At 44.3% G+C, this 24,011-nt stretch overlaps 1 protein-coding gene across 6 annotated transcripts; it reads right to left on the bottom strand.

The window, feature by feature from the left end:
- Nucleotides 1-23,938, bottom strand: ZBTB49 (zinc finger and BTB domain containing 49). Of its 6 annotated transcripts, none has more exons than XM_024741827.1 (8): nt 23,834-23,938; nt 18,180-18,350; nt 15,133-16,235; nt 11,904-11,950; nt 5,796-5,869; nt 4,239-4,321; nt 3,986-4,147; nt 1-1,051 (listed from the first exon to the last, which is right to left on the bottom strand). In XM_024741827.1, exons 2-8 carry the CDS (start codon nt 18,329-18,331, stop codon nt 387-389), a joined length of 2,286 nt encoding a protein of 761 aa, XP_024597595.1. In that variant the 5' UTR covers nt 18,332-18,350; nt 23,834-23,938; the 3' UTR covers nt 1-386. The 6 variants fall into 6 exon arrangements, with proteins under 6 accessions (XP_024597595.1, XP_024597596.1, XP_024597597.1 ...); XM_024741828.1 differs by having other exon boundaries at nt 18,253-18,350; nt 23,834-23,853; XM_024741829.1 differs by lacking the exon at nt 23,834-23,938 and adding an exon at nt 17,427-17,539 and having other exon boundaries at nt 18,180-18,268.
- Nucleotides 23,939-24,011: the final 73 nt, after the last annotated feature.

Genomic DNA, 24,011 nt, shown 5'->3' with positions numbered 1-24,011 from the left:
TTTATTTATTCAAATTAAATTATAGTATGAGTTTCCTATACAAATAAAATCTTTTTGTAAATAAAAATACAAAATGCTACAAATTTCAATCATGTAAAAATGCAAAAATAATATCTGTATTATTATATCCATATATTTTCCCTTTACCACGACCAAAATGTACAGTAGTTACACGCAGTTCACACCACGTCTGGGAGACGGTCTCTCAAGCCTTCTGGGGCGCAAGGCTTGTTCAGTCCCTCGTCCACTTCCACGATGTGCCAGGAGGCCTTTCTTCCCACACGCTGAGCTCAAGGCACTTCCGACGACCATCCCCTGTCAGGAGGGACAGAGTCTAGCCTCTCGGGCTAAAGCCGCCTCTGATGCTGAGCTGCTGACAGAGGACCTCACTGGTCCAGCTCGCCTTCGTTCTGCAGCGTCTTCATCGCCAGCCCCCAGAGGGTCATGCTGGAGAAGAACTGTCCCTCCGAGTTCCTGTACGCAGGGGCGGACGCGCGGCTGCCCAGGGGGTCGGCGCAGTGATGGTCCAGGGCAGCCAGGGATGAGCGGATCGCGGCCATGCCGTCGGCTTGCAGCGGCTCCGTGCCAGCCGAGGCCTCCACGCCTGAGTAGCTGTAGGCCTGGTGCTGCGCCTGCGGCACGTGAGGCTTGGCGAGCTTGAGGGGACCCAAGCTGAGCTTCTCCTGCTCACTTGCTCCGTGAGACTGAACCAGGGACCGGAACTTACAGGGGCCGTCAAATTCTGCCACTGAGTCTTCTTCCACTGGGTGGACGGGGATTTTAACAGACACGGGCATCAAAGTCAAGGACACGTCCTGAGAAAAAGAATCCGAGCTCTGAGATTTCTCCAGGTCCGAGGTCTCGATGGCCTGCGTGAGCTCCTCCAGAGCGTCCTGCCCCTGGTCGTCGGCCCTGCAGTGCATCTTCTTGTGCCGCCGCAGCACGGCAGAGCGGGTGAAGCACTTGTTGCAGATGTCACACGTGTACGGCTTCTCCCCTGTGTGAGTGCGGACGTGCCTGCGGAGGTCGCCGGATCCTCCGAAACATTTTCCTGGAAGAAGAAAAAGGGATCTTTTCAGAGGAGAACATTCTGGAAGGAGTCCCCTCCACCCCTGCTAAACCCCAAAGGACTCTGCTTTCATGTGAACTCAGCTGAGCCCTGCTGTCACCTGCTCACTCTGATTCCAGACTCTTCCACTCTTCTCCGGCTGTAGCCCCTCCAACCTGCAGCCTTGGTCTGGGCGTCTCGTGCGAGGGCTCTGGAGCCCCGTCTCCCTGCACAGGAGTGCTCGCTGGGTGTGCCTGGGCGCCTGCCCCAAACGCCCACACTGGGAAATCGCACCAGTTTTGTTCAGATTTCCATAAATCTAACACAGTCAATCTATAGTTTAGAAGCATCTTTTCTGAAGGTACTTATGTATTCAGCTTTTAACATAATTTTACACCTCCTTCTCCAGGTCCTATTTCCTTTCTCTGGGTATAAGCTAGAGGTAGGGGATCTAGTCCCGTCATGAGAGCAGGTTAGAAGATCGGAAGAGAAAAACCAATAAATAACCTTATAGAAGTCATAACACATTTACCAAGGTCTGAAACAAACTACACAACTTACATGGACACATATTTTACAACTTTTCACTTATTCCTATGTCATTATATTTGAATTCTCAGCTATCCAACCCTGGTCAAGCAACAGTGGGCTATCTGGGCTGCTTCCAACTGTTCGCTACTATACCTGAGGTTCAACTAACATCTTTTTTTTTCATTGTTTCCTTAAGATAAATTCTCAGTAGTGGAATTAGTTGGCAAAAGGTGTTAACTATTTTCAGGGTCCTTAACGTGTATAAACTTCGGCCACAGTAGAGTTCCCAGCGAGACAGGGGATATGGGAGGTGTCTCCCCTCTGCCCTCAAGTCAAGACAGGGCAGCCAGGCTCGACGTGTGTCCATCGGAGGTCACGGTGGGGCAGCGCTTGCCTCCAGGTGTGGGCCTGCAATCCCCCAGAGCACGGAATGTGAGTATGTCCCCAGATGGGAAGTGAGCCAGCCCGGGGCCTAAGAGGACTGCCTAGAGAGGCGACGGGGCGCCAACAGAGAAAGTCTCCTCGGAGGAAACTGCTTTCACAAAACCAAGCGCTAAAGGAAAAAGTCCCGCTGAAAGAAAATGCACCTTTCCATCTCGGAAAAGTACAGCTGAGTGCTGCGGAAGGAGAACAGAGTGGAAGGGAAGGCTGTCTTTAGAAGAAGCATGAAATACTGGAGAGACAGGGACAGGGACAGGGACAGGGACGGGGGAGGGAGGGAAGGAAGAGGCAGAGAGAGGACCAAGCTTTAAACTCAGCAAAGCTCAGAATGGGAAGCCACCTTAAAACGGAAACTGTCTTTTGAATCCAAGAAAATGAAAACATACATCCACACATAAACATGTACATGAATGCTCAGAGCAGATTTGCTAAGTGAAATGAAGTCAGTTACAAAAGACCACGTATTACATGATTCCATTTATATGAAATGTCTGCAACAGGCAAATCTATAGGGACCGAGAGTAGATTAAGGGTTACCTCGGGTTGGGGGGAGGGGATGGGGAGTGACTGCTAATGGGTGTGGGGTTTCTTTTTTAGGGTGAGGAAAAGGTTCTAAGATTACATGGTGGTGAGGGTAGCACAACACTGAATACACCCAAACCGCTGAACCATTCACTTTAAATGGCTAGATTTTATAGCACGGGATTTATCTCAATAAAGGTGTTATAAAGCTTTGAACCTGTCATGTAAGACCATTCCTGCTCCCTTTCTCCCTCTCCCTTTCCCTGAAAGCTGACCTTGTTAGGGTCAGAAACCATGGTCAGTGAGTGGCTGGAGGGGTGGAAATGAAGTGGGGGGAAGAGAGGGTCCTGCTGCACTGCTTTCTCTACAGGGTCTTAGCCAGCAGCAGGTCTGGCTGGGGAAGGAAGAGAAGAGTGAACCTGAAATCAAGTTCACAGTTGTAATAATAATTTAGAACTGACATTTTAAACTAGTGATTTGAGACTGCAATTGTGATTTAAAGTGATGCAATTTTATCCTTTAATAGTAATGGAGCTGCCGACATTGGTGTCCAGGAGATCTGTACACAGTGTAAGTGGGAGATACAAACAAAGCTGCCTCCCTTTGGTTACATCCCACGCGTCCTGCCCTAATTTAGATACGAACCACAACTAGAACAAGCCACTCCGAGGATGCCCCAATTCCAGGCTCCCCACAGCCTGACTCTGAGCACTTTTCCTATTTGTTCTAAACAGGTAATCGTAAAAATGGTTATTCACTCATCTGCCCGCGATTCAATCCACATTGTCAGGGGCACATGTGCACAGCTGCACACACATGTATACAGGCCCTCCCAGTTCTTCAGAGGTTCCAACACTCTGTTATCACAGGTACCAGGCGACCTAACTTGCAATCCCAGTTTCCTCATCTGTGCAGTGATGTGCCTGGAAACTGAGAGCTGCCAGCCTTCCCTTTCCTTCCTGATGACTTTTCTGAAGCGTCAAATGCCATAGAAACGACCTTTGCTTCATGAAACACAATATGATCTCAAGAAGCCCTCCCTCTTGAGCCTACCGTGTGCCCCCGAGGCCCCAGCAGGCCACCATGCTCTAGCCCCTGCTGCTGCACCCCACGCTCTCCCCCGCTTTTCCAACTGCCAACCCTCCACGGGCCCAGACCAGGAGCACAGGGCACCTGGGACTCAGTATCAGTCATCTGTGTAACTGGAGCACCCAGGACAGTTCCTGATACCTTGAAGACACTCGGTAAATGTCTGCTACACAAATGCAGACAAATCAGAGGACCAAGGTGGTTAAGAAACAGCATCACTTCCATTTTACCCATGAAAACAGGGACGACTTATCTGAGACCCCTAACAGCCCAGGACGGAGTGGGCACAGACCCTGGTGCCCTCCCCACAGGGATGACCAGGTGACTGCGGGTCTGCGGTGGGCAGGAACTTACCACAGGCAGAGCAGCTGTAAGGCCGCTCACCCGTGTGCCGAACTCTGTGCTTTACCAACTTCCTCTGCATGTTAAAAGACTTTCCACACTCATCACAGGTGAAGACTTTATCAGCCGTGTGTGTCTTTTTGTGCTCCTTCAAATTACTGAAGTTACTGAACCCTAGAGAGACCACAACAGGGGTTAAATTGAAGGGCTGAGAACATTTTAATCAGAAATTTTCAAGGAAGAAAAGGGAAACCCTCAGCTATACCTCGACCACAGATGTCACACAAGTGTGGTTTTTCTCCTGAGTGAATAATGATGTGACGCTGGACATCACCAGAGGCTGCAAACCTGTAATGCAATTTGGAAATTCAGTTAAGAGCCTTTCTGCGTCACTGCAAATCTTTCTAATGCGAGTCGCTGAGGGAGGAGACGAGCTGCTCCCTCTATTACTTCGGAATGTGATGAGGAGTGGCCTGATTTCATTTCAGAGGTTTAAAAAACAACAAAAAAGTTTACTTTTTTTCTCTTTTTAAAGGAAAGTAGAAAATGATCCAAGTGTTTTGTTTCTAAAACATCTTTTCTTACCTACTTTCACTAACCTTTCTTCTTCAGAGGTGATCACTAAGTTGGCTTGGGGAGTAACTCCAACCCAACCCCCAGTATGAAGCTCTATGCTCTTTCCTTCCCACCACACTCGATAGCAGGATAAGAGGTTGCATTTGGGGGAAGGTGTTGCATAGAGACATGATTTTAAATGCATGGAGCTCAGAAGGCTCACATTTAAAACATCCTGCAAAACAGGGACTCCAAGCGAAGCAGCAGGGGGCTTATGCTAAGAGGCGCCTCAAACAGGCAGTACATGTGACCTGGGCACTAAACCTGGGCAGCTATGGCAGAAAGGGAGACGTGTCAGGCTAGGTACCTTTCACTTCTTTGCTTTCTACCATCTGCAAAGATAACTGTCTTCCTGGAACCGAATCAAGAGTGTTGTCCCATCCTAGCAGAGAACTGTGACTATAGCTGGCCTGTGCCCATCCCACCCCGCCCCCAACCCCTGAGTACGAACTTATCAGGGGCCGAGAATCTGTATGTTCCTGACACAGCATTTAGCACACAGTAGGTGACTAATAAATGCTGAATGAATGACTGGTTAAACGAATGAAGAAAACACTGTGTGACTGGTATAGTCCTGATTGTTGCCTGCTGTCCTAGAATGACCAACCAATAGATCATAGAGTATGTGGACTCCCGACAAACACCCCCAGTGAGGGGCGGGGAGTCCACGCTGCAGGCCGGTGTGCCCAGAGGAGGGACCATCTCTCATACTGCTCTCCACCTCCACAGGGAGACTGTCACCAAGTGAAGCCTCACTTTCCAAGTCCAAGGCCTCCCCAGCCCTCAGGCTTGCCAGGCCTTCCTGTGGCTGAACTCTCGGCCCTTCACAGGTCTGGGTGCGCAGCTGGGGTGCCTCCTACCGCCTCCTCTCCTGATTCCAGGCATTCAGGCTGCGAGTCTCATTACCCCTACCAGACAGTCACCTCCGTGGGGGCCAGTCATCTATTTTAACAGACATTTTTGGAATGAATGGAAATTTTAGCATAAGATAATTTTGTTTCATGTAAAATCCCATTTCCTAAGACTTGTGTCCTAGATTCTCTTTCCTTTAATTAACATTTCCATTTCTTTTTGCTATTCTCATGTGTGTCACAAGAAAAGCCAGAGGGTTTGGCTTTACTGTGTTCCTGAGTGACAGTGAGCCCCTACGTGGCTCAGAGATGCCAAGACTGCTCCTGACGTGCGAATGAACGAGCCCAGCACTGACCTCTTCCCGCAGATCTCGCAGATGTATGGTTTCTCCCCAGAATGCCGACGTAAGTGAGTCTGCAAATTACCCGCCTGTAAAAAAGGAAAAGAAAAAACATGCCAATAGTGAAAAAAAAATTTTAAGAGCACATAAATTCAAAAGGAAAACTGGCAGATTTAGCCAGGTTCCAGTCCAACTTCCAAATGAAGACTCCAGATGCACGACTCAGACGCAGCCACATGCAAGGAGATCAAGGTCCGGCCTGGTTCTGAGTCAGGAGCAGCCCCGCCCAGCAGTGAGCTGAACAGGGGAGCCTCTCAGCTCTGCTCCACGCCAGCCCCTGGTCCGGCCACGGTGTCGCACTCCTCTAAAATGGGCCCGACACACTGTGGAGGCTGCTTTAGGGGTCGCTAAGCTTGTGTTGTAAACAGCTCTTGATGTATTTTATTTCATTTTTTTTTTTAAAACCTGGACCACCTATATGCAACATCATTTGAAAAAAAGGTAGCGCTTGTACTTGGTTATTTCAGTATTCATTGTTTCTTCCTGAAAAACAGCTTTTGCTTATAAAGAAAGTGAGACATTTCCAAAAAGTATTTCTTCTTGGCAGTACAGTTATTCTGCCTGACAGGTTGGTCATTTTCACCTTCGTGCAAAAAAGCAAATCAGGAGATTCACAGTAGTCCTTCAGCTGCAGGCCTTTTACGTTTCTAATCTCTGAAACTAGCAGGGCTTTACGAAGAATAACTGATTTAAATGGAGATCACAAAATAGATTTCCATGTGCTAATCAACAGGAAATCAATATTAAATTGCCTAAAGTACAGTGAAATTAAACCTGCAATTGCCTCAGATATTACAAAAGCTACTGGCAAATGTTTCAAATTAGGATTTGGAAACACAATCTTCCATTGTTATAATTTAATACTCTCAATCTGTCACTTCCCAACTTAATTTTTTTATAGTGTTCTGTTACAAAAAAACACTGAGCAGGATGACTATATCTAAGGGTAATAATGTTGCAGGCCTTATGCACAAAATGAGCCAAAAAAAGAGAATGAACAGTAATACCCAACTCACAAACTTGGCTATGTAAATTTACAAATTTGCTATGTATATTTTAAACAAAATGCAAAGATAGTTCATGGTTATAGGTTTGAAGGTGGTTCTGAACCCGTGGACAGGTATAAAGAATGTTGTCTGTAGATTTTATGTTATATAACACAGAAGATTCTTTATGTCTATCAGACTCCGGGAAACACTAAGTTAGATACTACATTTCAGAATATGATAAATATAGCTTAGGAAAAAACTTGTTTATTTTAGATAACCAAAGAGAAAGAATCTGGCAGAACACTGGGAAATACCCAGCTTTTAACTGAATGACTATTAATAACAGTAATAAAACAGCAAATGTCAACAGCAATAGATATTTGGTCTACTCAGGCCTTTACAAGTACAGTATAACTAAATTACTCTTAGAAATTGGTATTATTATCTCTGTTTTCTAGGTGTAAAACTGAGATTCAGATAAATAAATTAGTTGCTCTAGTTACATGGTAGGCCAGAAATTAATGTTAGTTTGTCTGAGTTTAAACTCTTACATGAGGGCGTGCAAGTTTCTGTGAATAAACTAGCTTGTACTGAATTCAGTATGACAAGCCGTCACTTTGCCATCCAGGAACCAGTTCACTGGAGTTGAGATAATGCACCACTGAGGGCTTTAAATCGGTCATTTCCAAATTTCAGAAAAGCTTGTCATTTAAATAACAATTTGAATAGCACCATCTGCTCAACAGTTAAATTAGATCCCTCTTGTTTCAAGTTATTTTGTAAACTATGTATTATGATTGAAATGCATTCTGATTTGATTCTTAGCAATGCTGCATCTTTCTTTTTTAAATAAAGCATAACAATTACTTATTTTCAAAGTAAACAATTACTTTGGTTTTCAAAGTAAACAATTACTTGTTTTCAAACTGAATGATCTTCCACTTAATATTATAGTAAACTTTAAGATGTTTCCTTAGATATTTAATACTGGACATGTCTAGTGAAAGTAATTATCATTCCCCCAAATAAAGGAGCACAAATTAGTCTGATAAATGGTATAAAAGTAGATTAAATAATGGAAAGATTCAGGCAAAAACATCCAATAATGCATTCAGATAATTTATACCGAATTACATAGCACAGTGGGGCCCAGATTATTTGCCCTTTAGTCAAGAGTCTTTATTTTTGGTAAACTTTGCTACGCTTTATTACTAATTATACATCTTAGAAATCATCTATAGCTGGATCCATGAAAACTCCAGTAAGTGCTAATACTAGTAGCCCTTAGTTATTAAGAGTTTACTACGAATGGAACACTTTGCTAAGCAGTTGCAAATAGTGTTTCAGTGTTTCAATGTCCTCATAAAGTATAATTCACACATTACAGGAAGTAAACAGAGGCTCTGGGAGGGAAGCAGCCTCAGCCCCTATAGCTGGGATGGAATATTCTGATTTAGCTTTGTCTGTGGACTCAAAAGCTTGTGCTGCTGTTGGGCTGAAAAAGATTTGCACAAAAGGAAGTTCCACCCTTTCTAAGTGGATACCATTTTAAATTAGGATGGAGTTGTCAGAATTTTGAAGTGAAAAACTCTGTCGTAGAAAAGAAGTTAACACCTGATTTGTTGAGCAGTTTAAAAAATAAACTCCTTCTAATAGGTACCTGAAACTCAGTATTTAAACATGATCAAACCAGGCAGAGATTCTCTGTCAGGGTACTCTTCTAGTGGCTGCTGATTGTTTATATAAAAAAAAAAATAGAGAACCGTAAAACTTTAGAGAAAGAGAACTCAGATCTTAAAAGTAATCTAGTTCAGAAGTTTTAAGACTTTGAAACAAAACAAAAAAAATATGGAGATTAACACTGAGATATCACCTAAAGAACAACGATCATTATATTGATAAAAGGACATTTAACACTGAAAATGTTGGAAATATCACCTCAGAGCTGAAAATTTAAGAAAAGTTCATTAAAATATTCTTATTTTTTGCATTTTCATCATGGATGGGATGAAACTTTGCCACCCCTGGCATCGGGCCACATCAGTGCCCTGGAATGTGTCTAAGCAGCCTCCTACGGGATGCTGTATCCCGTCAGTCATGCCCTGGACACAACACAGGAGCTGCTGGGAGGGCACCGAGCCTCTCAGAACCTGTCCTTCTGCAGCAGCTGCTCAGTGTTTCTATTCTGCCTCCTTGGAGAGACAAAGCAACTCCATTCCTCTCCCCAAAGACAGCTAAATACACTGCTTCCCTTTTCCTGTTTCTCATGTGACAGGCACTCCAGACCTGTCACTATCTTAGTCTTCTCCCCTGGATGCATCAAATGGCCCAGGTTCTCCTCCACACGGGAGACACGTGGCTCCAAATGGAGCCTCATTCATACTCTAAAGTACTGCGTGACTCTTATTTGCTGAGATCCAGGCCCGTACAGTGTCCAGAATTATATTAATAAGTGCATAGTTTTGTTGTCACAATCCAGGCTTATCACAGCGTTTTAAAGCTGAGGTCTCAAACTGCTTGCTGACTCATAATTAAGGTTGTGGCTGACCTTTTTTTTTTCTTTAAAAAATGACTAACACTACGAAATACTACACAGCATAAAAGATTAATTCTTATTGGTAGGTCTGTTTTCTAAATCTTCCAGAAAGGAAAATATTTCCAGTCCATTGTAACCACACGTATTCCAGTTTGTATGAGAAATGAAGGACAGGTTACTGAGTATTCGTGTGTAAACGCCACCACTGCTCTCTCCACCTGGAATGCCAGAGACTCTAGGCTGATCAATGACTCCCTGTCTTCAGTGCCCACCCCGCCCCCGCCAGCTTTCAGGTAGAAATGACTACTGTCCTCTTCATACCGTTGCCTATACAAGTGTCACGGCACTTGCAGCGTTTCATTGTGCTTTATCAGTTTATACAACTGTTTCTTCCTCTAAACGCAAAGCTCCCTGAAGCCTTTACTTGTCTTTGTGCCCTAGCACATGGCAGAGCTTATTCACAAAAATTTCGTTACTTCATTATGAAATAAAACAGTGATATACATCTGTAAACTATAATTATACATAACTTTACAGTCATAAAAATCTGGTAAACATACAGACACCAACACAGAAGAGGAGGATTTCTGTAACATTTATCAGACAGGGCCGCCCTTGGTGGGACTCGAGAGGGAAAGTGTAGGACAAGGTCTGAAGCAGTGGACAGGGCTGCCATCCAAACCACTGTATTAAAAAGTACCAACACTCAAGCCCCAGTCCCAACCAACAGAGTCAGAATCTCTGAGGGTGAGCCCGGCTTTAACGCCAGGAGAGAAGGCCGAAGGCAGACTCGATGCTTGAAAGTCTGGGTACACTTTATTTGGTTAGCACTGAAGAGTCAAGGACGGGTTCCAAGCAAGAAAAGGACAGAACCTAAATTGTTATCACAATGTAAACGTATAAAGGACTTTCATGTCCATTTTTTCATTTAATTCTAATAGTCCCATGAGGTGGTATTATCCCTATTTTTAAGAATTAGAAAAATGAGGCCCAGAGTAGAGATTGCTAACTATTAATGGTCATTAATCCAAGTTTTACGCTTTCCAACTACACCAAAACTAGAAAGGTTAAAATGGCGGGATGTGGGGTGGAGAGAGTGCACCTTAGGAAGACTGGTCTACAAGAGCAGAGAGGACAGAGAGAGGAGAGAAGGGAGGCGATGGCAACAGGAGAGGGACTAGTGACGTGTCCTGAGGACTCACCATGAGCCAGGTGAGATGCTATCATCTTATGAACTCACTGACTCCTCACACACCATGGGGGTCAAGGGTCTCACACCCCTGCTCTATAGATAAGAAAGCTGAGTGCCAAGTGGTTAGGTAGCTTGTCCAAGGTCAGAGCAGTAAACCAGAGGCTGGATCCAAATCCAGACTGTCTGGCTCTAGAGGCCAAGCTCTGACCCCCAGGTGAGGCTGGTAGGAAGAAGCACAGGCCTCAACGAGAGAGGCATGTAGAGCAACGACCCCTCCACTCAGTTCAGCAGAAGCTCACTGAACACTTGGTGGGTGCACGGACCCTGCCTGGACTAGTAATACACAGGAACACGTTAGGATGAGGTGAATCACTGCTTGCAGCCAGTAGAAGAGTGAGAAGTAATTAGATGGCAGGTCTGGGTGTGTGGGAGACTGATGAAGGGTAAATTGGAAGAGCCGGCTCCGTGGGGATGTGACAGAAGCAGGGGCCGCACTCCTGCTGTTGCCGTGCTCCGCGGGGCCACACTGCCCCGCTCTCTCCACAATAGAGGGCTCGAGTCCTCCATTGAGGCCCAGCCCCAAGGTCCTTGCCCAGTAAGACAGCATTTGCACATGCTGTTACTCCAGGATTAGCACGCGTGTGTAAAAAACAGTTGTGGGGTGACTGCTTCCTCTGCAGGACTGTGCACTGGGACCCTGCGAGAAGCTTCTGGAATGCCAATGCCCGGCACGTGGCAAGGGAAGAGTTACCTTCCATTTCAGAAGGAAAAGCAGGATCCCACAGCCATTCTATCATGTTCAAAATTTTCTTTAGAACATTCAATCTCTAGGTTTCTCTACGTCTAGTGCCCAGATCAGTACAGCGCCCATAGGAGGACACAACACATGCCGGCTGAGTGAGAGAATACATGTGTAATGGTAGTGAAAGCAGGGAATGAAATGTGTTTGGTCTTTTCTCCAGCATCCTAACATCTAGTGTCTCAGTGAGAATAAGGACATTTGTCTTGGATCCAGCCCAGCACAATGTGCAGCCCCCAAGTGGTGCTCAATATGGTTACATCACTTGTGGAAGAAAAGAAATATACTAGAAATGGACCCATCCTTAATGCAGGAAAAAGGTATTGCGAGAGTTCACACACTTATAAAAAATGGTATTTTCCGCCCAATGAACTAGAAATTTCTTTTCTTGAAAATTATTTTTTTCTTGATTTAGTCTGAAGTCTTTTAAGTTACAGATATCATCAGAGGCTTCTCTCCCAAGTCCAAAAGTATGTCTTATCTGTAATAAAAATAAACACTGGGTTTCAGGTTTCCAATTATTAACAATAAATAAAAGAATTCCCACCTGAGAGAAATGTTTCCCACAAATGTTACATTCAAAAGGTTTCTCACCTAAAACAAAACAAAACAAAACAACAACTTGTAAAACCATGGGTAACATCTGCAGGATAATTTTCTGTGTAAAATGTTTAAGCTGTCTCTTTTGTCCCACCTTCCAAACCATGGTATTACATACTTTATCATCAGACTATGAAAACGGGAGCCTCTGTCCTCATCCTCATCATCTCTCGCGCCCTTAGATGATAGGCAGAGATGATAAAAGTGAAATCTATATTTACTTTTCTCTAAAAAATTAAATTGTTCTCCAAATTTACACCTGTGTTGAAATCAAACGTATTTATCTGCATTCAAACCAGATTTAGGCTTTGGACACAGACTTTTCCTTCAGTTGAAAATCAAATGTGAGTTTTCTGGCTGAACAGCATGAACCTGGTCACCCGTCCTCAGCCTGACTCCTGCAATGACCACTGATTCCTAACAGAACCAGGGTGACTCATTCACACCACATGAGGTATGAACCTGGGACAGCCCAAAGCAGAGCGGGATCTCCTGAAAGTGTGATGGGAAAAATCCCCTCCCCACTGCCTTTCAGCCTTGGTTGCAACGTGCTGACAGGGGAAAAGAAGATTCCATGATGAGACATGTTCCCCTGCTGACTGCTTGGCCCCCTGATTTCAGCAACTCTGAATAATTACACTTTGGTACAGAATAGATGGAGAGAATGGACTCTACTACAAAGAAACCACAGCAATTCTGAAGACAGTCTCTAGAAAATAATCTGTTTAAAAACATACTTCAGGTACTGCCTTTAACGCCTCTAGAACCCTAATAAACAGACTGTTAAGACCAAGAACCTTCCATTTTTCCCACTCCCCTCAAATCAAGTGCTTTCATTAAGAGCCTTTTAAAAAAATAACACAAATGTTTCCCTTCCTACTGTATTGCTGGGGTGTGCCAGCTTTATGGGCTTCTGCTAAGGTACTTTTATTTTGATCTTTTCCCAAAAACTATTTAATGGCTTCCTCAAGGATAAGGGGGGAGCTTCTGACCCCAAGTACAGTCGGCGCTTGGACAACAGGGTTTTAACTGCACAGGTCCACTCATACATGGATTTTTTCCAGTAGTAAATATTACAGTACTACACGATGGAAGCTGGCTGAGTCTGCAGATGTGGTGGAACCAGTACATGGAGGACCAACTATAAGTTAGACTAGGATTTTCAACTGCTCAGAGGGTCAGTGCCCCTCAGCCCTGCGTTGTTCAAGGGTCAACTGTAATTATAATCATATGGATGCTGTATTTTGGACTACATTTATGTCTGAAGTTATGGGGATAACAGATGTTACGTTAAAGTCCGCCCTATGAGATATGAGAGTCTGAAAAAAGAGATCACTAGCTCCTAAGACTCTCAAGTGACCAGCATTAACAACCCTACTCCAGTGGTTCTCAAACTTTTTGTTCTCGGGACCTCTTTATGCTCTTAACAACTGAGGACCCTAAAGAGCTTTTGTTCACGTGGGCCATATTTGGCAGTATAGTCCATATTAGAAATCAAAACTGAGTGATTTTTGAAACACACGACATTTTTCACTGGCCTCCAGAGTGAAGGCCTCATCACAGATCCTGCAGCCTTTAGCCGACTCCACTGTACACTTGTGGGAGAAGGAGAAGGAAAAGGCAAGGAGCATCCTACATTATGATACAAATAGTTTTGGCCTCAATGACCCCCGAAAGGGTTCCCCACATCATACTTTGAGAACTGCTGCCCTTCTCAATATATTTATGTCCCAGGAAGCAGCTGTGCCATATAACTGTATGACTACTATTAACCAAAGATGTTCTTGCAGAATAAACAATTCTTGTTTCCTTTAAAGCTAAATAGGTTAAGTTTCTCAAATAAAAATTATAGTGATCATTAGGCTCCAGAAAATTACAGAATGACCTAAATTAAGTTTTTACAGGGCAAAACTGAGTCAATGATACTGTCTTCATATGGAGTAATAATAATGATAGTATCTTATATTCAAATACACCAAAATTTATAAAGGGCTTTCATAAATATTAATTCAGTCTCAACAGTGCAATGAGGCAGTAAACACGTAAGCAAACAGGGAATCAAAAGTGATAACAGGACATCACATCAATGGTCACAATTACACAAGTACCTTGAAAAGCAGTTACTTTAAGAAGCATCCTATAACATATTCCTTCTCATGCCTCTAAGATAATTGCCATTAATTTGTAATGTGTACCAGAGTCATCACGCTTAAATGCAGGAAGGATAGTAATATATATGTATTATATTACATAATGTATATATACTGTATAACACTTTCTTTTAAAGCTTTTGGAAAAAATAAACATTTTGGAAAGGGGAGGTATGAATTACATGAACTAAGGTATGAATTAAGGTAACAAAACTTTGAAAATTCAATGTTCAGATGGAAGGATTTTCATTTGAAAATATCAAATGGTTAAAGCTGATCCTTATTAAAAAGTTTGCCTCCTGCCTCCCAAATCACAATTTTTTAAATGTGATATTCAAATTACCTTCCAAAGCTTTCAGGATTACTCAAACTAAATTACTTCAGTCTGAATTAACCTACCTTATGCTTTTAAAAAATAAACAATCTAATTCTAAGGAGAGAACTAAATATTGCTTATCTGTTTTAGAATTAATTTGAAAATCTGAGTGCATCAAAATAATTTGCCATACTTTATTTTTATTTTTATTTTTTTGCCGTACGCGGGCCTCTCACTGTTGTGGCCTCTTCCGTTGCGGAGCACAGGCTCCGGACGCGCAGGCTCAGCGGCCATGGCTCACGGGCCTAGCTGTCTCGCGGCATGTGGGATCTTCCCGGTCCGGGGCACGAACCCGCATTCCCTGCAGGGGCAGGCGGACTCTCAACCACTGCGCCACCAGGGAAACCCCTGCCATACTTTAGAGATGGAAAGTTTCCCATATACAACCGCAATTAAAATTAAAATGAAAAGTGTACCATTCTTTTAAACTGGCTCTATGAAAGCATTTACAGAAATGAAGATTATTCTTTAAAAGGCATCACCAAAAATATAAAATAAAAAATAGCTAACACTCTTTGATTTTTGGGGGTAAATATCAATGACGTCATCAAGCAATAGCAAAACTTCTTACAAAAACAGGAGCAGGCAGTGGTGTCTGATTGTCTGCATTATTTCCTTTCCTTTTGCCTGCGGGGACCGAATCAGTGTACCTGTATGAGACCGTTTGTGAAGCTCCAAATTGCTGGGATGTTTAAAAGGTTTTCCACACAATTCACACGCATACTGTCTCTGTGACTGAAGTGTCTGGGATTGGTCTTCCAGGGCCGCGGTGTCTTCGGGCCTCTCCATCTCATTCATGCAATTAAAATTCTCAGCACTGATGAGTTCTTCACTTTCTTTTTCTTCAGCACTTTGGCTGTTAACTTTCTCTACACTATGGTCACTGGCAGATTCTATCCTCTTGGTTAACCTGTCATCTGATTTGGGTTCAGATGTCTGCTCTGCAGATTTCTGTGACTTTAGGAAATTTAGCTTCTTAAGGTGAATGGCCTTCTTGAGCCTCATCTGTCTGGTAGGTTGTTGGCTTGCGTGGTCTGGCTCAGGGTCTGGGGTAGGTTCATTCAAAGGCTGGGCCAGGAAGTTGGAAGGCAAGTGCTCGGAGGACTCCAGGACACACTCGGCATGACCAACAGCACAGGGCTGGTGTTCCGCGGCATGAAGGTCTGAGGATGTGCTGAAAGTGAAAGGCTGCTTGACGATTCTCTCATGACTGGGACAGGTGGCTTGTTTATAGTACTGCTTACTGTACAAGTTTCTGAGCTTGTAGTAATAGTTTGGCTGTTTGAAAGGCAGTTCTGTGCAGCTGCCATCTAACGTATCAGGGGCTTGTTTTGAGGTTTCAGCTGTGGAAGTATGAAGACCAACTGAGGGTGGGGCATGAGAATGTGATTCATCCACAACTCTACCCTGCTGAACACCTGCTGAGCACTCCTGCAGCAAATGAGGGGCGTAGTTTTCACTGATAACACAATTAGCGTCAGGAGTCAAAGCACTTTGCAGGGAGAATGTACTGTGACAAGGCAGGCCGGGTGGCTGGTCTACACCGGCTGACTTTAAGAATGTGTGACACAGATTCAGAACATTCTGAACTTGCAAACACTGTGCCGTGTCCAGCATGACTTGTATATTGTCCTGGTTAAGATCCAGATGCGATGTGTACATGAAGTCCAGGATCTGCCCGATGCCGCTTACATTTTTAATATCCAAGTGAAAAACATCATTCTTCTGACCTGAAGAATTCTGAAAGAGGCTCCTGATAAAAGAAAGGATATCTGCTTACAGTGTTAACAGTTCATACATTCTGATAGCTTTTTTTATAAATAATATCCATGTTAATATTCAAAATTACCATCCTTCTATAAATGCCAATATTTTAAAATTAAGTATGCTTTAATCCTTTAAAAGGTTTTGGCAAGCCATCCAATAAAGCAATTCGGACGCACTGAATTAGTGTGTTGAATATCCAAACTTCCAAGGAAATCTCAACATAAAATTTTGAAATATACTCATTGTTCTTTTTTTCAAAATGCAATTATCTAAATGTAATACTAATTGCAGAGTATAGAAAACTAAAGAACACACATTTTTCAATATTTTCTGTTTAGTCTGACAAAGTAACATTATCTCAAACCAGGAAACACATACAAAAATATTTCCGTATCTGTCTTAAAAACATTTGAATATAAAAATAGCTATAATAAACCAACCCTAGATATACACTAATTTTTTAAAATTTCAATTTGTTAATTGTGGCAAAATACACATAATATCACTTAACTATGGTTCATATGATAAATTCAGTGGCATTAAGTACATTCACGTTGTTGTACAACCATCACTACTAACCATTTCCAGCACCTTTTCAACATCCCGAACAGAAACTCTATACCTGTGAAACAATAACTCCCATTATCCCCATCCCCTCAGCCCCTGGAAACCACCATTCTGCTTTCTGTCTCTAGGAATCTGACTACTCTAGGTACATGAGGTACATTGTACTACTCTAGGTACATTTTTTAAGCGGTAATTTATCTGGCTGTCAGATGTTTCTCAGCAACCCAATGGTCCATAAACCAGCAGTGAGAGAGCCCTATAAGTTAATGGGGGGAAAAGGCACCATAAAACCCAGGCACTTTGTTCTGGGCACAAGTCAAGTTCACTGGTGAATGAATTTGTCGCATGTAAAACTACCAAGTTGAGTCAAGTAAATTGTCTTGCAAGTTTGTTAAAGACCTTTTATCAAATGCAATCAACCTGCATCCCCCAAACAGCCTTCAGTTCTGTTCTAATATGTACTTAAGGAAAGTACATATCAGAAGTAGAGTGGGGAAAACTCAAAATAGCCAATGTTTCACAACATCTAAACCTAACTGTTCTATGAAAACAGAACAGGCAAAGACCAAGTAGGGGACCATTTTGCACACGGGCAAAAAGTGTTGCCTACCTCAGTGAGCCAATCCACTATAATACAACTTGTAGCATATATGACAGCTGGGATTTAATCTGATGATTCGGGATTATCAAGGAATGAGTAAATCCTGTTCCACATGTTGTTTACTAGAGCAATAAAATAGTATGAATTTTAGGGGAAAAAAGGTACTGAAAAAGAAGCTTTAGTGCGTAAAGAGAGATAAATCTAGTTAATCAGAAAATGTATGTAGAATACATAATCTAATGTTAAAAATAAATGAAATACTATCGCTTGATATTATTATTTATAAGTAAATCTTTCACTGAGGCAAAAATGATTACAGGGTAAGTAAACTGAGTTCAAACCTGTTTTCTTAGAATAGTCAAATGAGAAACAAAAACTAAAATGTTTTAATTTAAAAAAATAGCATATAGAATGCTCTCTGATTTCTTATCAAAGAAATGTTCTTACCAGAAATTCTATTTCTCAATCTTTTTATCCTGAAAGGATAAGAAATGTATACAAAAGACGGATGTTAATTGGAACTATTAAAATCAAAGGCAAAGTGCCAAAATAGTTTCAAGTGCCCCAAATATATTTTAGTTAAAAGGCTCTTTCCCTCTCGGGTTACTCTAAATATTCAATACAAAAGCAAAAAACCCACAATGTGCTACAAAAGATAAGGGGAGTGAAATCCAAGGAGAAAATAAAATTTAGTCAAAATAGTTCCAGTCTAGAAGAGCTTTCTCTCCGTACAACTGGAAGAACAAAGTCTAAAATATGTACCTAAAGTACTGGCTGAAAGCTGCTAGAACATTCTTATGTGCTTTAAAGCAGACTCCTTTCACCACCAACATACAGTCACAAAGCAGGCCTTGAATACGCTGCTCGTGCAGCTGCTGGAGGAGATGGCAGCTGTGAGTAGCAACTGGGTCCATGCTCCACCATCCAGGAGACCTAGGACAAAGGACATGGATAAGTTGTGATTCCTGACGCCATCACCAGAAATCAAATGGCACCCAAACCCAGTGGCTGACCTGTGCTTCACCGTCATGATTCCCTGTCACAACAGTTTAAAAAAACGAGCAAAAAACATAGCTTCTGAAGCATCTAGACCAATGCTGTTCAACAGAACCATCAGCAATGATGGACATGTTCCTTATCTGCACTGCTCAATACAGCAGCCGTGAGCCACAGAGGGCCGCTGAACACTGGGAACGTGGTGAGTACGACCGAGGAACTGAACATGTAATGTAATTTATACTTAAATAGTCACCATATTTGGCAGTGCAAATCCAGAATATGACCATGCTAATACTACATGCACGTCTCTCATTTCTACTTAGATTACTTCAATGAAAAAATATACATATATAAACACTTATGAGGTTGGGAAATGGCCAACTGGATAAGATGAAATCAATCCTTATTGAGCAGCTGTATATGGGGCACTGAAGTAGAAGTTGAGGAAAATTACGAGCCTATTTGGGGAGATAAGACACAAGCCAAAATAAATGAACACACACCATAAGACGGCAATAAGAGAGGTACCGCAAGGCAGCACCTCCATCCATTCGTCCCTCCAGCCTCTCTGACAAGGCGCTACTTTAGCAGAGACCTGAGGAAGGAACGGGAATGAGCCGGGGCTCCTGGAACAGAAACACTGGCAATCATGAAGTGTGAGCCGGAGCTGAGTGGGCAGCTGAAGCCAAGGGAGAGGGAGGCCCTGACACGAGGGGGAAAGGAGAGGCAGGGAGGGGAAGGACAAGCAGAGGGCCAGACCACGTAGAGCCTTGCAGGGCCTTTTAAGAACCTTGACTTTGACTCTGAATGAGACGGAAGCCATTATATGGATACAGAAAATTTCATCACTCATCATCTACTTACTGACTCCTCTGTGCCAGGCTCAAGGGCTACAACGGTAAGCAAAACACCCCAGGTCCCCACCCTCCCGAAGCTTACATTCTAGGGGAGGAAACACACACACAAGTACATGACAATGAAGCCAAACAGTCTGAGCTAGATACTTCATGAGTTAAGACACGGGCTCTGACGATGAGGAGCTCAGTCTAGTAAGAGGTGGTGTTTGGAAGAGGAAAAGTGAGGGAGAAATGGAGTCAGACTGAGGTGAGACTATGGAAGTTAAAATGGCAGTTTGGTAGTAAAAACTAAAAAGCCATTACCTGCTTTCTTTGCTTTCATTCTCAATACATAAGCATTACTGAAGAAGTCACTAAACCATGAAGGCAAAATCTTTTTAACATGGCCTCTACTTCTATTATTGTTATTATTATTATTAGGCTTACTTCCTATTAATCCCAGGTGTGCCCTCCAAAATAAACTACCTGCAGCTCCCCAAACAAGCTGCGTTCCTGGCCAGTTTTGGACCCCTAGCCCACTACTCACTAGCTATACGGCTGGGCAAATGACTTCTCTGTGTCCTACTTTCCTCATCCTATCTCACAGTTATTGAGATAATTGTGAGAACCCACGTGAACATTTAATATAGCCCCTGGCAATGTATTAAATATTCAACTCACGTTATCTAGGAGGAACACCTAGAGAGCCAGTTAAAGTGCAGAGCCCCGGGCCGAGGCATCTGCACTGTGCGCATCCAGGTGACTCTGAAGCAGGTGGGCTGCAGACCTCCGCCTTGCTCTCTCCTCAAGAGTCTCTGGCTCTGATACTTCCTGTCCTGGGAATACTTTATTGACAAATGACTCTCCCACCTTCCAGATAACGCCCACGCTCTGAACACGGTTTGGCTGAGCTGTCACCTGCTCCCGAAGTCTTTCCGGCCACGTTTCCCCTTCCCCACCGTTCCTTCCTCAAGTCTGACTTTGGGGTCACATCTGTGCCATCTTACCGCATAAATACTTCAGTAAGATACCCTGTCATCATGTGCTATCACCTGTGTCTCCAACTCTGCCGTGAGTTCTGAAGGTACACCTCATCCACCTTCACCTGGCACACAGCAGATACTCAACCACTGAAATGCACGCTAGCTGATCTGCTGCTGGTTAGTAACGTTTTCTATTTGTCTCTTTTCAACTCCGTCTACATTCCCCACAACAGTGCTTCTGAATCTTTTCCATTCTCTTCATTCTCACCACGTCTGTCTCCCTCTTCCATAAAAATGACTGTGACGCTGACTGCACTAAGGTTGATTCCATGAATGACTTACTATACCCTGAGTGCCTTTAAATTCCTTTTGTGATTCCAAATTTCCCGCTCACCCCCCTCAATCCCTTCACCTCAAAGGATGAAGCGCGCCTTCTCCTTCCAAAGCTGACTTCCCTTCTCCTCCCCCTCTAGGACTCTGCTTCATCACCCCTTTCAGTGCTCCACTCTGTCCTCCACTGGCTCACCAGTCCCTGTAAACACGCCAAGATGGCCCCGTGTTGAAAAAAGCAAAACAAAACAAAACAGGACAACAAACCTTTCCCCCAGGTATATCTAGTCATCACAGGGCCCCCCGTCTCACACGTTTGAAAGAGCAATCTACACACCCTACTTTACTTTCTCACCACTCCTTTTTTCACCTTTCAACCTGCTGCCCTTCTCACTGTGCTGAAACAGACTCCCCACAGTGGCCTGCCCTCAGTCCCTTCCCCCCAAGCTTTCCCACAACAGGTGGTGATGCAGCCTGCCCACCTCCACTGTGGAACTCCCCCTGCCCAGAAGGCTCCCGGTTCTCCATGTCCCTGATCTGTCCCATCTCCAGGCGGCACTTCTTCCCCTGTGAGCCCCCCACACGTTAATGTCCCTTAAGATTCAGCACCTGGGCCCTCTTCTCTTTCCCATCACCATCACATCTATTCTTAGCTTTCACCTGCTCAGAGCAGACAATTCCTAAATTTGAAACTCCAGCTTCAGCCACCAGTTCCAAATGTCCAGCTTTCTGCTGAACATCTCCAACCGTAGGACCCTTCAACTCAGAATCTCCACATCTCATCTCCCATCATCTCACCTCCTGGTTCCTAAACCCTGGATGGAGCCCATGCTCTTATGCCCATGAGAAAAAGGACATTAAAAACACAACATACCCCAAAGACTTAAATGTTAAAATACAGAAAATGTTCTGAATCTATATTAGACATTCTCTAGCTATAGAGAAGTGACATGCAAAGTTATGAACCATTCCACAGTTTCCTTTGACTATAAAAATTGTAACTATTCTATATTACTTAATATAGTTCTGTAATTGCTTCATGTCAATCCTGTGCCTCTCCAATAAGATTATAAAAAACTCCAGAAAACGAATGTGCATCGTGTATTTCTTATGTGTCCTATGAATAACAGCTATGCATAATAATGTACCATGTGCCTAGTGACAATAATAGCAAATATGTATCGTGTTTCCTCTATGCCAGGCAGTATTTGAAGCTCTTTACACATACTAACTCACTTAATCCTCAGAGTAACTGTAAAATAGATACTACATACTGTGAGCCTCATTTTACAGACGAGAACAATGAGGCATTTGGTGGATAAAAGAGGTCCACAACTTCTCTGACCCTCTTCGCAAGGGGAGGTGGGATCTAGGTCTCCTCTCCTTGAATCTGAACAGCCTCTACCTTAATCAACAGAACAGGTAAAAGGAAGGGTGTAAAGCTGTGCCCATTTCTGGGCCCAAGCCCCACAAGCTGACAGCTTCCACCTTCCATGTTTTGGACACTGGCTCTGGAAGGCCTGAGTCAACAGCAGGACTGTCAGACACCCAGCTGGAGAGAGCACATGGGGCAGGAGAAGGGCTCAGCTGAGCCCAGCCTTCCAGCCATTCCTTCCCAGGTACCAGATGTGGGAGCAAAGCCACAATGAATGCTCCACACCAGCCCTTCCAGCTGATCACCACTCCCACTCCATACATGTGGAGCTGAAGAACCACCCAGCACGGCCCTGACTGAATTCCTGACCCAAAAAACCGTGAGATAAAATAAAACAGTTTTTAAGTCACCAAGTTTTGGGATAGTTTGTCACACAGCAATAGATAACCTGAACAGAGTTACAGAGGACAAACACAGCTAATAAGTAATAGGTAATCAATAAGGCACAGAATTGGGATTTAAACCCAGGGAATCTGACTCCAAAGTCCACATGCTTAACCACTTCTCCAAGTTACATGCAATAGCTCAAAGGCCTTCCTTGGAATAAGTCAGTAGCCTCTTCAGTCTACTACCTATACCTGACTATCCAGGTGATCCCAGAGATATGCACCAAAGTAAAGTAAAGCACAGCACACATGAGGATGAACACGTGCAACACAGGCGCTCTGTTGTGATACAAGAAGCACGGGGCTCTCTATATATTTTCAGCTAACTCACTTTGTCACAAGGTAAAAAAATCTTCTGTCTTGTTGATCAGCGTATCTCTGGTACCTAGAAGAGTGCCTTCGACACAGTAGGTGCTCAATACATGGTTTCAGGATGGATGGAGATTCTGGGTCTCAGTTTTTTCCTCTGTGAAAGTGGAGGGGTTCCCCCATTGGGTCAGATAATCTCTAAGGTATCCTCTTGTTCTAAATGCTACAAATTTATACCAAGATAGTATAGATTACTATCTTGCTGACACCTTGATCTTGGACTTCTAGTTCCCAGAACTGTGAGAAAATAAATGTCTACTGTTCAAGGCCCCCACCAGGCTGCGGTACTTTGTTATAGCAGCCCTCACATACACCCTCTGTTCCATTCCCAACCCTGCTCACCTCCAGAAAGAAAGCCTCCTTATCACCCACACAGCCCCACTCTAGGCCTAATGCTTCTCACAATTCTCTGTTCAAACCCCGTTCAACCTTCATTCACTCATTGACGCAACACACACTTAGTCTCCACCTCTGTGTGCGCGACCTGTCTTAAGGGCTGAGAAGAGCAGCCAAGCGATTAAGCCGCAGGCACTCTGAGTGCTTTACATTCACCAACTCATGAAATCCTACAAGAACCCCACCACGTAGGAACCGTTATTACACCCGTTTTACAGACGCGGAACCGAGGCACGGAGAGGTCTTACGCCAGTGGGGCTGCGGGCGCTAGGAGCTCTGTAGTCTTAAGCACTATTATCAACTACAGCGTGATGCTGCGAGCCGGGGCGGGGAGGGACCCGCTTCTTCCCGCGGGCGGTGCCCGGGCGGCCGACAGCGACTAGCCGGAGGAGACCGGGAGGGGACGCGGGTGGAGTTTCCATGCCGAGGGAGCTGCACGAAGGGGAAGGCCCCGCTCGAGGCCCCGGACCGGTCTTGGTCTCTGAGCCAGAGCACCGCGCGGCCGCGGGCTAACACGACTGACCCGACAGCTCCACTGACTCTCGCGGTGCCCGGGGATGCGAGGGCGGCAGTGGTTCCATGCCCTGCCCGACCCTCGGGAACCCAGCGTGGGTTCCGGGGTGCTCCCACCGCACCGAACCCGCACGCCCTTGAGAGGCCGGCCTCCTGGCCCGGCGCCTACCTTCCCCTCGGAGGCCGCTCCACGCCCCGCCGCCTTCTCTTCTCTTACCGCCGCCGCCACCCTCAGCACCGCTCGCCGGGTTCCGCCGGCAGCCGAACCACCCAGACAACGCCCCCTCGGCCAGCACGACCCGCCTCCGGCTTCCGGTTGCGTCACTTCCGCAAGGAGGTGTGGCCTC

Source organism: Neophocaena asiaeorientalis, unplaced genomic scaffold, assembly GCF_003031525.2.
Source record: "Neophocaena asiaeorientalis asiaeorientalis breed wild unplaced genomic scaffold, Neophocaena_asiaeorientalis_V1.1 scaffold218, whole genome shotgun sequence".
Taxonomy (NCBI): domain Eukaryota; kingdom Metazoa; phylum Chordata; class Mammalia; order Artiodactyla; family Phocoenidae; genus Neophocaena; species Neophocaena asiaeorientalis.
Note: the sequence above shows the minus strand (reverse complement) of the source record. Positions and strands in the feature narration are given on the sequence as shown.

Bases quoted from the DNA above. Each gene is read 5' to 3' on its own strand.
- ZBTB49 (XM_024741827.1), bottom strand. From the start codon at position 18,331: ATGGACCCAGTTGCTACTCACAGCTGCCATCTCCTCCAGCAGCTGCAC. The intron at 11,951-15,132 runs GTACACTGATTC...GTTTTGTTTTAG, and splicing joins TCACAAACGGTCTCATACAG to GTGAGAAACCTTTTGAATGT. The intron at 4,148-4,238 runs GTATAGCTGAGG...TGGTCTCTCTAG, and splicing joins GTGTGACATCTGTGGTCGAG to GGTTCAGTAACTTCAGTAAT.